Here is a 15,398-nt window from a genome sequence, read left to right on the forward strand (position 1 = left end):
TCTGGCTCCACCCTGCTATCATTCTGCTCTTGTGAAAAACTCTCTGAAACCAATCACAGTCATCTTGGACGGTGCTAAGCTCAACATGCAGCAGTGGTTCCCCTGCAGGATAGTGTCAGGGAAACTGTTGTGGTGCCATATTTTGTTTGTTAGGAAGCGAGCACTGTCATTAAAATGGCTAATTCCTTGAAAGAAGCAGTTCTCTGAAACTTCAGGAGGCTTGCCATTTTCAGCATGTACACAGATATCAAAAGGGTGAGGAGACAGCTGCATTAAATCACAGACTTATGTATATCTGCAGCGTATGTCCAGTTAGTCAAACTAGAAAATGCCACACTGAGGATGCAAAATAACAAAATTTTTATCCAAACATTTCATTGCAGTTTGTTTGCCAGATCTCATATCATCCTGTGGTCATCCTACCTGAAGGATAATAACTGCGTTACTGTCCGACTATTATTCTTGTCCATGTAATTTCACAGCTTCCCCTCTCAGTGTCAAGCCCCTGTCAGTGACTTTTCAGGGGGTTTGTCTCTGATTACTCCCATTAATTTGCCTAATCAGCAGTTTCCAAACTCAAAACTTTATAAAATACAGCTAAATTTTGTTTTATTAATTTTCCTTTTTGTGATTAAATTTAAAAAAAAAAAAAGACAGCGTTTTTTGTCAGAGTGACAACTTCTTCAAGGTGTTTCTTTTACATTTCACTTGTGGTCAGTGTCTCTATGTGAGATGATCTATCCCTCCCTCTGACTTGCTTATTTTACAGCACAGTGCTTAGTTTTTACCATCAGTTTGCTGGATGCAAAGTGCAGTAAATAGAAAGAAATCCAAATGAAATTAATATTTGGTTTGATTCACCTTTGCCTTTCAGACAGCACGAGTTCTCCAAGGTGCACTCACATGCATCTTGGAGAATCTGGAAAACACTTCTTAAGTTTCTTCATGTAATCCCAGACTGACGCTGTGATGTTGAGATCAGGGCTCTGATGGGGCCAGACCATCTGTTGCAGAGCTCCTTGTTATGGCTGAAGATAGTTCCTTATGAGTCTAGCTGGATGTTTCCGGAATGAATTTAGGACGATCGTACGCCTCCGCGATTGATAAAAATCTCCAGAGCATAAAACTTTTGCAAAACACTGTAAAAGATTGGCACAAAACACTTCACTGCGACTTACAAATCATTGTGTCAACCTTGCCTCTGGCTTTTGAACAACCCGCCTGTGCAATATCTGCTCAACTCTGCCACTGCTTTGCGTCTTTATTAAGCATTTGTGGTGCGTATCTGCAACACAAAATCCTTGCTTTGTGGTCTGTCATGCCGCCTGGCTCAGCTCTCCTTCTATGTGTGTGTGTGTGTGTGTGTGTGTGTGTGTGTGTGTGTGTGTGTGTGTGTGTGTGTGTGTGTGTGTGTGTGTTTACAGAGCCACAGCATTCCTTGAGACTCTGGAGATGTCACCAGAGACTGAAGCCATGTGGAAGATGCTCAGCAAGCTGGCTCTAGAGGCTCGCCAGCTGCACATCGCAGAAAGGTCAGAAAAACAGAAAAACACACACACACACACACACACACACACAGACAGAGGCCTTTAAACTAATGCTCTTGTCTGGGAACTAATTACATTCTGTATCAGTCTTCATTGTAACTGAGACTTATCTTTGGAGCTGGAGAGAAAGGAAGCAACAAGGGCACCTTCCTCACCTGGAATAAAGGAGTACACTTTCCGACTCGCACACACACACCTAAACAGTCGTGTTTCTGTCACTTTGGAGGGCATTACAGTGGCTTACATTCATTTCCTCCAGAACCTCTACTTGCCTCGCCTTTATCTTGACCTTAAACCAAATCTTCAACCTTACATTTAATCATTTACATTATGGGGATTTGCCTTTAGTCCACAAAAGGAGGCAGATTCCTACAATATGACTGTGTAACCAGATTTATGTCCCCACAACTTGAGTATAACAAGTACATACACACACACACACACACACACACACATACACAGCAGATGGCTGTGTCCCTGCCTGACCTCCTCCTCTCACTTCATTTATCATCAGAACAGTTTTTAATTTTCTATCATTTTCTTGCTCTCTCCCTCCATCTTTATTTCTCTCTGTTTTGAGAAACCTTTCAAATTTGAATTCCCTATCATTAATAATGCATATGCTGTTCGTTAGGCATTGGCTTGATTTGCATAAATCATGAAATTGGGGAAAGAAACGGTTTTGTCTGGAGTGGATAATGTTAATGAGGGAGGGAAGTGAGAAAGAGTCAGACAGAGGGAGGTTTTTTTTTTAAACTTTTTCTTTCTTTCATGACTTGTTCATTAATCTGATGCAACTGTTCAGAGAGAGTTGGTAATAAAGTGGCCAAATGCTACGATGTGCCTTTGCATTTCTCAGCTCCTCAGACTGCAGCATATCTAAAGGCTAATTAGACAAAAGCTCTAATTTATCTCAGTTCATTAAGGGAGCAGGTTTTCAGAGCTTCGACCGACCAGTATTTCCTACTTCTTACCCTCTGCTCTCTTACTCTCTCTGTCTTTCTCTTGCTTTTAATTGCTCACACCCTCTTTTTGTCTTATTTTGTAGGTGTTTTGCTGCGCTCGGTGACGTCTCGACAGTCCGATTCCTTCACCAAACCAACCAGATTGCCGACAAAGTTTCACAAGACATGGTGTGTTTTACGTCACCATGACTACAAGACACAGCAGTCACCACACTGACCACAAACTGTACACAAAAGTTTAAGGATGAGACCATTTTTGGGGGATTTAATAGCTAATTACCAGTATTCTGCACTGATTATGCAATAACTTTGTATTTGGCAATTTTATGCAGAAAAACCTGAATAATTCAGTACTTGGTTTAAAGATTTATGCTTCTCGTGATGAAAATGGAAACCCAGGGTTCGGAACACAGAAACTCTCTGCTGGAATCGATCTTAATGAAATTCATTTTGGCTGAATATCAGTGATTGCTCCTTTTGCAAATTCTGTAAAAAGCACAAAAAAAGAAAAATGCAGCATTGCAATTTTTAATTTGCCCTAAAACTTTTCCTGTACAGTACTTTTTGTCCCTGTGCAGTAGAAAATGTGCGCTCAGAGCTGTGTTTATGTTTTAATCTGTGTGTCTTCTGATTAGGGAGAAGATGGAACATCATTTTACCAAGTTCAAGCCCATGTGGCCATGCTGGATAAGAACTTTAAACTGGCTGAGATGCACTACACAGAGCAGGTTGGTGACGAAAACTATTTTCATGCTTACGGTGTGGCATTGAAAACCCATCTTTTATGGGACAAATAATTAATAATCCATTTAGTTCAGATTTTGCAGAAGACAAAGACCTCAAAATTCAGCAAATTGTGTTCTTCAGTAGCATTTGAACAGTTGACGTTTTAAAATCCATGAAATTGGTTGGTAACCAACGAACACAAGGGACTGTATCATTGACCAGTTAATACTAACATGCTATGTACCCAACACCTGTGATTTGCCTGAAATTGGGAGCCCATGAGTCATCACACTGATCACACATTTTAAACACAGTAGATTAATATTGCACTCTGTATCAGTGGTGTCAAACTCATTGTCGTTCAGGGGCCACATGGAGCCCAATTTGATCTCAAATGGGCCAGACCAGTGAAATCACAGCATAATAACCTCCAAATAATGACAACTTGAAATTGTTCCCTTTGTTATAGTGCAAAAAAGTGCTATCTGAAGATGTTCACATTTAATGAACTATCTTTTTACGTCACGAACAACCTGAAATTCCTCAAGATAAATAAGTGCAATTTCAACAATATTATGCCTCAGTTTATTATTTGTACCTACAACTTACAGATCACAGAGTATCTACAAAGACACAAAACATTTGGTTACAGGAATGTGGAGCTAAACAATACAGTATTTTACGTAATGATCAAACAACGTCAAGATCTACAGTTTATTAAAAATTTACATTCATTTCCACATCGTTGTAGTAATCCTGACCACCACACCACACAAACTAAAGTGGGAATTATTAAGGAAGAGGGTTAAGTTGTCCCCTTGCCTTAAAAATGTGTAAAATATATACGTACAAAATACATACAAGTTGTGGCAGTGCAGGGAGAAATTTAAAATAGCAGTTACTTTTATTGAAAAATTGGAGTTGATGTCATCTCTGTACATTTTAACACTGTACAAAGTCGTCCAGCGGGCCAGGTTGGACCCTCTGCCAGGCCGGTTTTGGCCCGCGGGCCGTATGTTTGAGACTTCTGCTCAATACACATTGTTTCTACATTTTTTGTCGGGTTAAAGCGAATGTTTCATTTTCCTTTGTTCTTCTGCAGAATGCCGTTGAAGAAGCCATTGAGATGTACCAAGAGCTCCACATGTGGGACGACTGCATTGCTGTGGCTGAAGCCAAGGTAACAATAACTTTCCTGGACTCGTTCTTATTTAGCACTGCATTCCTGTGAGGTGTTTGGTTCTTGCGGGTGCATACTGCAGCCCGTTCTGTTGTAAAGCCATTCAGTCAGTATTCTGTGAGTTTCCTTTCTGTTAGACAAGTCTTGAATACCTTCAACCGAGTGAGCTTTAAAGATCTGTCTCACAACAGACCTGATTCCTACCAAAACCAGAGAACTTGACTTAAAATAAATTCAGAAATAAATAAACTGAAACTGTGCACAATTTTGCTTGGATGGCAACTCGGTTTTCAACTAAAGCCTCAGTATTAATAGCCTATTTGCCTATATACAGATATATGTTAGGACTTCTCAGCTGCCAAATGGCTGGTGAAACTGTTCTAGCAGGTATCAGTTGCCATCACAACTGAAAGTATCTGGCACTCATTAAATGTATCTAGAACTTGTTGCTGAGACCTGGAGGGAAAGAGAAAGCCTGTGGTGCAGGGAGGGTGCCCAACAAAAAGAAAAGGCTTTACTGGCTGATGCTGCAATGTGTTCTAAGATATTACTGATTTATTAAAGCAGTCTGCAGGTGATGATGAGGACGGCGGTGAAGAGATAGGAGTGAGCAGTGAGCAGCTGCTTTGTCATTGTTGCATGTTCTGTGCTGAGAAACCGCTAAAGCATTTTTGCCTTATAGCCTACAAGCCATCTAATATTTGATAGTCAGCTCAGAAATACAAATAGTTTGTTAAATACTCTATAATCTAAGCATTTAAAATACACGATTGAATGTTATTGTGACAGAAATTGAAGCACAATACGTCATTCGTACTGTCAAAGTCTCTGAATAAAGTACATTACAGGAGACATAATGAATGGCACGGATGTTGCATTATTGTTAGTGATTCTGATATTAAAGTAGCCTAGCCGCGCTAGACCCATGTTCTGAAGGCACAAGGGTCTAGGCACGCTCGACAGGGAGGGAGGCGGGCTAAAAGGTTGTCTATCAAATCACTCTGCAGCAATTGGGTAGGTATACAACCAATCAGCGCAACGAATAGGCTCCTAGAGCGCCGGAAATCAGAGGATGCGGTAGTTCGGTGAAGCCTTATTTATACAGTCAATGGGTGAAGCTCAAGTATATTACAGACATGTTAACAGAAAGATTATTCAGAGTCGGTGCTAATGGAGCTCAATGACTGTTGTCGGTTTTTTTGTCGACCCTGGCAGAGAATTAAATTCGTTGCCATAGGTTGTCTAGCATGGCTAGGCTAGTTGTTTCTGGTTGTTTCTGTCAGAATTGTTGCGCCTCTGTCGTCACTTAGTTACGCCCGCCTTCTGACTCTACACCAGGCGTAAACTAACCGTGACGTCACCCGTTGGTTTCAACGGCGAGAAAATGAAGCCCGGATTTTGCTACTTCCTGGTCGCCGTTTTGGATTTTTTTGGAGCCAGTGACGTAAAAAGCGTCATCAAACAGGTTGGACCGGAGAGCAACTAGGGACAGGATTGGCTGAGAAGTCTCTTATCCCGCCCACGTTTTACCGCAGAGGCTTCTGTTGCTGTCAATCAAGTGTAGCCACGCCCCCTGGCTCCGCCAACTTTAACGATTTATTTAAAATTCAGTATTGATTTATTTTAAGATTGGCCACCTGATCTCTCATTTTGACCATGAAAACTAACGGGAAAAAAATCCTGAGCTGTAGAAAATCAGTCTATCAAATTTTATTTTTTCCAAAAATGAATTGGGGTCTATGGAGCAAAAGCTTTTTGGAGCCAACCCTAGCGGACGGCGGGATATTGGAAGTTTTTGACACTTCCGGGTTGGCTTCAATTCTGGAGCCAGATGCTACGTCCATTATATATACAGTCTATGCTCTACACTTCATGGTGATTCGTCCGGCCAGTTTTAGGAGAATCCAGCCTCGAGCCTTATGGAGGGTAACTAGACCCACCCTGGCAGAGAATTAAATTCGTTGCCGTGGGTTGTCTAGCGCGGCTAGGCTAACATTAAAGCAGATTTAAAGTCAAACCTAGAATTTTTGCTTTCTGTACTCACAAACATCGGGAGGAGAACCTTAACCCGTTTTGACACAAACAACAACAATAAATAGATTGTTTGTTTGTTTTCTTAATTCGAGATTTGTTGATCAGCAAACATATTATTTTGATTTGAGCAAATTCCTGGCCTGCTTTCTGTTGCCAGTCTGCTCCTGGGTGAAGCTAACGGTCGTGCAGTGCTTTGTCAATAATTTTTTTTGATAAAAGATTTTTTTTTAACAGAAATTATTTAAATGTATAATAATTTCAAATAGTCTTCAGTTCCCCAGATCTCAAGGTCATATCTTTCTATTGCTTCTTTTGATTCTAGCCAGCAGCTGAAAGTTGATGATGCAATATTATAAAACAGAGATACATTTTTCACATTTTTTTAAACAATTGAAATGTTAATTATCTGTTGGCAGACTAATTGAATAATCGATTGCTTTACTCCATTGTTCATAGGGCCACACAGAGCTGAACACCCTGCGAGGGAATTATTACCAGTGGTTGACAGAGACGGGCCAAGATGAGAAGGCCGGTGAGGTGAAGGAGAGTGATGGAGACTTCCAGGGTGCCATCAACCTCTACCTGAAAGCAGGACTTCCAGCGAAAGCAGCCCGTCTGGCCATCAGCCGGCCGGAGATCACCAACAGCAGTGAGACTGTCAGCCGCATCGCCGCCAGTCTCATCAAGGGAGAGTTTTACGAGAGAGTGAGTGGACTGAGACCTCTCTGTTTGAAACAGAGAAATGTCAGTAATGTCTCTTCTGTTCCTACTTTTTTTCCCCCTTTGTCATCCTCCTCTCTTCTCCTAACAGATGCCAGGAGAGGAAAGGTATCATTTCAGGAATGACAGTGTTCTTTGTTATTTTCAGTTTAACTCTCGTTCTCCATCTGTCTGTGATTTCTCTGTGTTAATTTTCTGTAGCTGCTTGTCTGAGAAGTCACATCTTTTCCTCTGGCCATCTGTGTTTATGTAACAGGTGGGAACGGGGCTTGGAAAGACAGAATGAAACCTCAGAGCAAAATCTGTTGCTGTATTCTGATGGTGTAGGGCAGGGGTGTCAAACTCAGCTTAGTTCACATTCAGCCCAGTTTAATCTCAAGTGGGCCGCACCAGTAAAATCGTAGCATAATAACCTATAAATATTGACAACTCCAAATATTCCCCTTTGTTTTAGTGCAAAAAAGTACATTCTGAAAAATTTTCACATTTAAGGAATTATCTTTTTACAAAACATCATGAACAACCTGAAATTTAAGAAAAATAAGTTCAATTTCAAAAACATTATGCCTCAGTTTGTCATATGTGCGTTACAACTTCCAGATCACAGATTATCTACAAAAGGCACAAAGCATTTAGCCACAGGTATCTGGAACTGAATGATAAAGTATTTTATTTTATGATCAAAACGACAAATGTCAGACAACAGAAACAAGATAAAATATTACAAAATGAGACGCAAAGTAACAAAAAATGGACACAAAAAAGACCCAAAATGAGACAAAAAACAACAAATAAAGCGAAACACAAAATGACAAAAATACGAAAAAACAAACAAACAAAACAAAAAGGAAAAACAAAACGACACAAATGAGAAACAAAACGACAAAAACATGAAGAAAATGACAAAAATCAGACAAAAAGCAACAAAAACAGGACAAAATATGACAAAAAATGAACAATATTGTTTTACTTTATGATTAGAACAACTTGTCAAGGTCTAGAAATTATTTTAAATTTACAGTTTTACAAATTTACAATTTGCAGTTAATGTCTTCTGTGTAATTTTTACACTTTACAAAGTCATCCCACAGGCCAGATTGGACTTTCTGGTGTTCTGCTTTTGGACCGCAGGCTGCTTGTTTGGCACCTCTGGTGTAGCGTTTCATCAGTTAAGACTTTTGGAAGTTGGTATATATGCTGGAAGTTGGGATTCAACTTGCAGTAGCTACAATGACATTAAATGTATTGTCTGTTTTTTGCCAGGACCCATATACTTCGCTGCAATTTGTTCTTTGCAAGTTAGTCTGATTTAGCGTTTAAAGCATTAAAAGAAAAGGTACGTTAGAGGAAGAAAGGATTGGAAACATTGGACGAGAATCAGCGACAGAATGGAAAGAATGTTTGACTTTTCGTGGACGTTCTGGATTTAGACAGTTTTTTCTACTTTGAGCAAGATTCCTTCCCCATACTGCAAATATTTCTCTGATTTAGTATCTGATACAGGTGTTGTCCTGTCAGGTAGGTCGTTGTTTGTATGTTGGAGTATCACACCGCAGAGGAACAAATGTACTAACTGTTCCCACTCAAAGCATCACAAACGTAGCTGAGGTAATTAATTGAAATGTTGCACTGTGTAACTGCCAACTCTGCTCCACAGCCTTGGCTACGCTCCTCATAGCTTTAACTGTTGGCCTGCTGCATGGCCAGAAGTAATTGGACACAACACACCTTTGGTTTTAGTTCAAATGCGTCCAAACAGCAACATAATTTTAAAAGGAACAAATAAGACTACATGTTATCTAGATAAAAACACGCTACATGGTCAGAAGTATGTGATCATGTCCATATGTTGTAGTAGCTAAATGTCTCATTACAAAGGCATCTCTTGCTGTAAGAGATTCTACTCCACTTGGATGACTGTAGTGAGATTTTTCTCTCATTAAGATGAAATGCTACAGGCTGAAACATAATTAGCTCATGCTCTAACCAGTTGAGATTTTGGCCTGTCTTGCTTCCATAACATGTATTTTAGACCAGTAAAAAGAAATTGTTCAAAATGCATAGTTAGCTGTTTCTTTTACTGCACTTTGTCATATGCTAATTGCTGCATATTTCATGAGCCAAAGTTGTAATGCAAAAAAAAAGTAAAAATAATTGTCTTGATTTAAGTAACCAACTGGGGACATTTCATGTTGATGTATTACCCTCAAAGGTGTTAGATGGGGCTGAGTTCAAGTTATTTCACACCAAACAGGAATCTGTTAGCTACATTTGTACAGACAAACAATCGTTTGAAATGTATGAATTTCATATTACTTATCCTGTTGATTTTTCTCATGTTTTCTCAAAAATATTTTGTTTTCTCGTGGCTGTTAACAGTATTTCGCGATGTTCTGAAAAAGAGATCCACTCTAAAGTTTCATGGTGATACAGCACATACACTACCAGTCAATAGTTTGGACACAGCTTCTCATTCAGTGTTTTTTATTTATTTATTTTGTACAATGAAGATTAATACTGAAGACATCACAATTATAGAAGAATATATATGGAATTATGTTGTAAACAAAAAAGTGTTAATCTTCAGTATTAATTTACAATGTAGAAAATAACACAAATAAACAAAAAGCATTAAATGAGAAGGTGTGTCCAAAGTTTTGACTGGTAGTGTATTACACTCAGAGGTGTTAGGCGGGGCTGAGTTCAAGTGATTCCTTGGGAAACTGGGAAAATCATTTCTTTTGAACCTGCTTTGTGCACAGTCACTTTCTCATTTTGGAATAGACAGGGGCAAAATCACAAACCGTTGTTACAAAGCTGGAAGAACTTTTTTTCTGTCAAGAACATCATGAATAATTCTGTAATATTTACCTTTATTGGAGTGATAGTGTCATGACCAAACTATGAAAAACAGTCTAAGATTATAAAAAAAAGAACATGTCCATATATTCTTTACCACTGTATATGGTGACATTCCCATCAATGAACCCCATGTACAGCAAAGTATGTGTAAGAAATTCAGAATTTGAAATGTTCCATGTATTGCAGGCAAGAAGGACTAATTCTGAAATATTTTAATTGTTATAAATATCAAATTGTTTTGACGAAAGAATGTCTGTTGCTTTGGACCAGGCAGGAGATCTGTACGAGAAGATCAGGAACAACCAGAGGGCTTTGGAGTGCTACTGCAAAGGAGGTGCTTTCAGGAAAGGTAAAAGTGTAACGTAGCATGTACAAACCTGTTTCACAACTTCACTTTTGTGTAATTTTAGGGTGCATCTACATCAGTGTTTCAATCTTGTGGTGTGTGCTGCTATTTAGTAGACATATCTGAGGATAAAGTTTCTCCTTCCTGCCTTCCCGTAGCGGTGGAGCTGGCTCGTGTTGCCTTCCCTGCCGAGGTGGTGAAACTGGAGGAGGCCTGGGGAGACTACCTCGTCCAGCAGAAACAGATGGACGCTGCCATCAACCACTTCATTGAAGCAGGGTACGTGGTGTAGAGGAGGGATGGAGGGAGACGAGTGAAGAGACAAAGATATGGACAGATGGAGAGGAGGAAAGATGACACGTAGAAAACAATCCAACAGAGATGGCCAACAATTCTTTAAATCATCACCAGGACCATGATAGAGAGTTGAGAAGAGCTATCTTTAAATGTGGCTATGTTAATGCCCAAAAATACCAAACAATGACAGGTAATCAGCGGCCAGATTTCCTATTTTCTCCAACCTGAAACACATTCATTTCCGCTGTGAGATGCTAGAAGACTCTCCAGGATCTGAGGTGTTAAAAATACCTCTTTTGTTGATCATTTCTGTAGCCAGAAAAAGTTTTAAGAAGTATTTTAACTCTACCCTAAACCCAAAGTGCCCTGTCTAAACAGTTTGATGGAGGAACGTACCTAGCATCAACAACGCAGTCGACATTTCGCACATAAAGTTCTTTTGATGAATTTCGTGGATGCACAAACCAGTCGCACTCCAGCACTGTGAAATGTTTATGTCGTCTTCCTCTCAGCTGCTCCCTCAAAGCGATCGAGGCGGCCATCGCAGCTCGCCAGTGGAAGAAAGCCGTCCATATCCTGGAGTTACAGGAGGACTCATCGGCAGGGAAATACTACATGAAGATAGCTCAGTACTACGCCTCCATGCAGGAGTATGAGGTGAGAGAGGAGGAGGGGGAGAAAAGAAAAAGATGGATGAAAGTGTTAAGAAGGTGAAGAAATGAAAAGAGGAGTGGGGGGGGGGATTGTTTAACAGCTCATCCTGTAACATCTCAGTGATTGCAGGTGAACAGAACCAATACACCATTTTATAAATCACTTTGGATCTACTGTGGGGTTTTCTGTTCACAAAGAGGTGCATGGATTTAAAATAAGGTGTGCTCTCGCTCAGTTGCCTAAAGTAAAGTGTGTGTTTTTAACTGGGAGGCTCCAATGTTTCGAGCATTCCCCTCCATTTGCTGATTCCTCTCTTTTCAAATGATGTGTTGTTTGGGATCCGTGTAACACGTGGGAGTTAAGTCGACACCATCAAAATGAATCAAATGAAAAGTGGGTTTGAAACTTCAATTATGCATTTTTTATTACTCCACAAATGGATGATAGTCTCTCAGTTTAATTTTTTTAATTGTTCACATTTGAGTTGAATTAGATTTTGGAGCAGAAACGAAAAATGACTCAATATTCTAAATTTCCACTTGTGTGTTTTGTGGTTGGACTGTGATATTTGTGCTGGGTGAAGAGCCTAGAGCCAGCCAAAGACTTGACAATAATTCATTGGCTACCGGGTTTTTGGAGGGTTTGGGGATGGATGAGAACATAAGTCATATCCTGCAGCCATACACCAGCGTAGGCCCGTTATCTTTATGTTGTTGTTGTCGTTCCAACTCAAAACAGAGTATCAACCTTTTAAAAGCCTTTTTGGCATTACCGCCCTCCATATACAATAAACAATATATTATAGCATTTTCTTACATCCTAACACATAGTGTACCAAGTAAAATATTGCATGGTCAAATGTCCGACATAAAACATAATGTACTTGCGGGACTGGATCTGACACCCCCAGGAGCAGGTGGTACAGTCCAGCCACTGGCATTAGGCAGAAATGGAAATCTTGAATAATGAGTATTTTTTAAATATTTTTTTGTTCATAAATCACCATATACGCTGCCGTTCAAAAGCCTGGGGTCACCCGGACACTGTCATGTTTTCCATGAAAATTCACACTTTGATTCATGTGCTAGCATAATTGCACAAGGGTTTTCTAATCATCAGTTAGCCTTTCAACACCATTAGCTAACACAATGTAGCATTAGAACACAGGAGTGATGGTTGCTGGAAATGTTCCTCTGTACCTCAATGGAGATATTCTATTAAAAACCATCTGTTTCCTGCTAGAATGATCATTTTCCACATTAACAATGTCTAGACTGTATTTCTGATTAATTTAATGTTGTTATATATATATATATATATATATATATATATATATATATATATACATATACACACTACATACAGTGTAGAAATTGTTGCTGAAATGAATGGACTTCTGAAAATATTTCAGCTGACTGACTCACACAGAGCATTTTTATCTGTTTTTTTTTTACTGGCCATAATTTTTTTCTGTTATTATTATCTCACCCTTCAGCTGTGTATCCAGCACCAAGAAGTCATTTTCACTGATAAAGTAAAACCCTCTGCACGCTATCTGCATAGCACTAGATGGACACCAGACAAAGTCAGCCAATAGTGGGTAAACAGTGAAACAAACAGAAAGTGAAAGTTTGACTTTTTGCTTATTAGATGATCAGAGATATGGCTCTGATGATGTCTTGCAATGTTCATTATCTGCTGAATGTTTATAAGAAGATTTTTTTCCAAATGTGCTCATAGACACCAAGCATGTTAGCAGTGGTCACCTAACTTGGCTTTGTGTTAATCAATTGGACTTACTTCCCATTAATATTCTTTACGTTATGCTAAATGTAGGTAACGTTCATTGTGTTTAGGTCAGCACATGAGTTTGGTTTTTGCTCCCTGAACTCCTCATTGGACATTAAAATGGAGACAGCCAGAGGGATAAAGTAGGCTGTGACATTTTGCCACTGGCAATCAATTTTTGCACCTCTCTCAGGGATATGTGCAGTCAGTCATGACACACACGTACATATATATATATTTATACACACAAGGTCAGCTGCCAGTTTTAACTTTTGCGTTGTCTCTGTGGACCTTGTGGGCCGCGTTTGCTCGAGGGTGCTTTGGCAAAAATGACAAGTTTGGTGGCTGTAACAACAATTTTAATAAATACCAAAAATGCACGAGTGTTGAGAAGGAGAAGATAACGAGAGAAATCTGGTACAAATACAAAGAGGAGAGATGATGGTGGCGAGGCGCAGTGTGCTGTGCTTATTCTGATGAGCTCAGCTGAGCCAAACAGCCTCCACAGACTGCCAGCCTCTGAAAATAGCAGCCTATTTCAGTCAGATTGCTCTATGGGCATATTCACAGAAAGTAATTAAGATAACAAGCTCTTTGCTCTCCAACTTGTGGAAGTTGCAGGAAAGTGAAATTCTGTGCAAACTATAAACAATGAGGAAGCGCACACCTGTGATATCTATAGAAAAACTATGCCGGAAAACAATGGCTAAACGTTTTTAATCAGAATGGCAAACAACCGGTTGAAGCCGGTGTTATGACAGATTCTTTTGCCTTTATGTAGCAAAAATCTATTCGCGGTAAAGCGGAAGGCGCTTCCCTTTGTCTTCTCTCAAATCTCTCCTAAATTCTTCCATTAACTTGTTACACACTCAGGCAACGAATCACACTACTCTATATGTTAGTAGTAGTGGTTATCTGTTCTCGGAGCTGTTTTCTAATTGCTTTTTTGTTTGTTTGCACTGCAGAAAAGGTTTGTCATTATATTAATTTTGTGTGATGGTGTTTAATGAATTTAGATTAAGTTTTTATAGTCCTAGGTGTGCTTTCAAAATTTGTAATATTCAATGAAATATAAATAATTGTGGAATAAGATGTTGTTGCAGATTGTATGTATCTTGTTTTCTTTTTGGCCTGTAGGTGGCAGAGCAGCTGTTTGTGAAAGGAGGTCACATTAAAGATGCCATAGACATGTACACCACAGCAGGACGCTGGGAGGAGGCTCACAAGGTCAGTGTGGACACACTTAAACAACGACATTTGTTTGAAGTGCCAAGGATTCAAATGTTGAGTTTTTTCTCAGTTCATATTAACCTGCATATTACATCGACTCTTCCTGGAAAATGTATTTATGCACGATGCAGCCCTAATGTCAAATCTAATGATAATTGCACCGCCACTCAATGTGTTTTCTGTACAGCTGGCAGTTACATGTATGACAGAGGAAGAGGTGATGGCTCTGTACATCAGCAGAGCTCAGGAGCTGGAGAGAGACGGGAAGTTCAAGGAGGCTGAGAGGTAAATGCAAACAGGTCATTCCAGAATTGGAGGACATTTCTGTCCCACCCTTCAAATTTCAAATACTCCGTGTACAAGATACTAAAACAGGTAGTTGTTGTGTAAATTTACTTGTCCTGAGATCATATCTAATGTGTGAAAATGTTTCTAAAAATACCAAATATGTCTGGAGTTGCCCCTAAAAGGCCATTTTTTTCTTGTCCCACCAACCTGATGGCCAAAATTTATTCTCAAATAAAACAGTTGAAATTAAACTTAAATCTCCTTTTTTTTTTTGGTATTATTTTTTCATTGGTGTCTCTGTGGGAAAACATTTTTAATCAACATGTTATTTTAAATAATTATTATGATTGGTACGTGTTTCACAACAACCCTGTTACTGGAAAGTTTTTATCTGGTAGAAGAAGAAAAAAGGGCCGCACAGTGGTGTAGTGGTTAGCACTTTTGCTTTGCAGCAAGAAGATCCCAGTTCGAATCCTGGGGTGGGCCTGGGATCTCTCTGCATGGAGTTTGCATGTTCTCCCTGTGCATGCGTAGGTTTTCTCCGGGTATTCTGGCTTCCTCCTAGCCTAGCCGCGCTAGACAACCCACGGCAACGAATTTAATTCTCTGCCACGGTGGGTCTAGTTACCCTCCATAAGGCTCGAGGCTGGATTCTCCTAAAACTGGCCGGACAAATCACCATGAAGTGTAGAGTCAGAAGGCGGGCGTAACTAAGTGACGACAGAGGCGCGACAATTCTGACAGAAACAACCGGAAACAAC

At 39.7% G+C, this 15,398-nt stretch overlaps 1 protein-coding gene across 1 annotated transcript in view; it reads left to right on the top strand.

Moving 5' to 3' along the window:
• ift172 (intraflagellar transport 172) overlaps positions 1 to 15,398 on the top strand; it is a 69,474-nt gene that overhangs the window by 22,366 nt on the left and 31,710 nt on the right. Inside the window, exons 18-27 of the mRNA XM_051960661.1 lie at positions 1,425 to 1,532; positions 2,596 to 2,680; positions 3,148 to 3,240; positions 4,341 to 4,418; positions 6,909 to 7,157; positions 10,305 to 10,383; positions 10,539 to 10,659; positions 11,190 to 11,334; positions 14,257 to 14,346; positions 14,537 to 14,634. Of these exons, the coding sequence (XP_051816621.1) occupies positions 1,425 to 1,532; positions 2,596 to 2,680; positions 3,148 to 3,240; positions 4,341 to 4,418; positions 6,909 to 7,157; positions 10,305 to 10,383; positions 10,539 to 10,659; positions 11,190 to 11,334; positions 14,257 to 14,346; positions 14,537 to 14,634 (1,146 nt within the window). The remainder of the gene's footprint in view (positions 1 to 1,424; positions 1,533 to 2,595; positions 2,681 to 3,147; positions 3,241 to 4,340; positions 4,419 to 6,908; positions 7,158 to 10,304; positions 10,384 to 10,538; positions 10,660 to 11,189; positions 11,335 to 14,256; positions 14,347 to 14,536; positions 14,635 to 15,398) is intronic.

Source organism: Acanthochromis polyacanthus, chromosome 16 (genome assembly GCF_021347895.1).
Source record: "Acanthochromis polyacanthus isolate Apoly-LR-REF ecotype Palm Island chromosome 16, KAUST_Apoly_ChrSc, whole genome shotgun sequence".
Classification (NCBI taxonomy): Eukaryota; Metazoa; Chordata; class Actinopteri; family Pomacentridae; genus Acanthochromis; species Acanthochromis polyacanthus.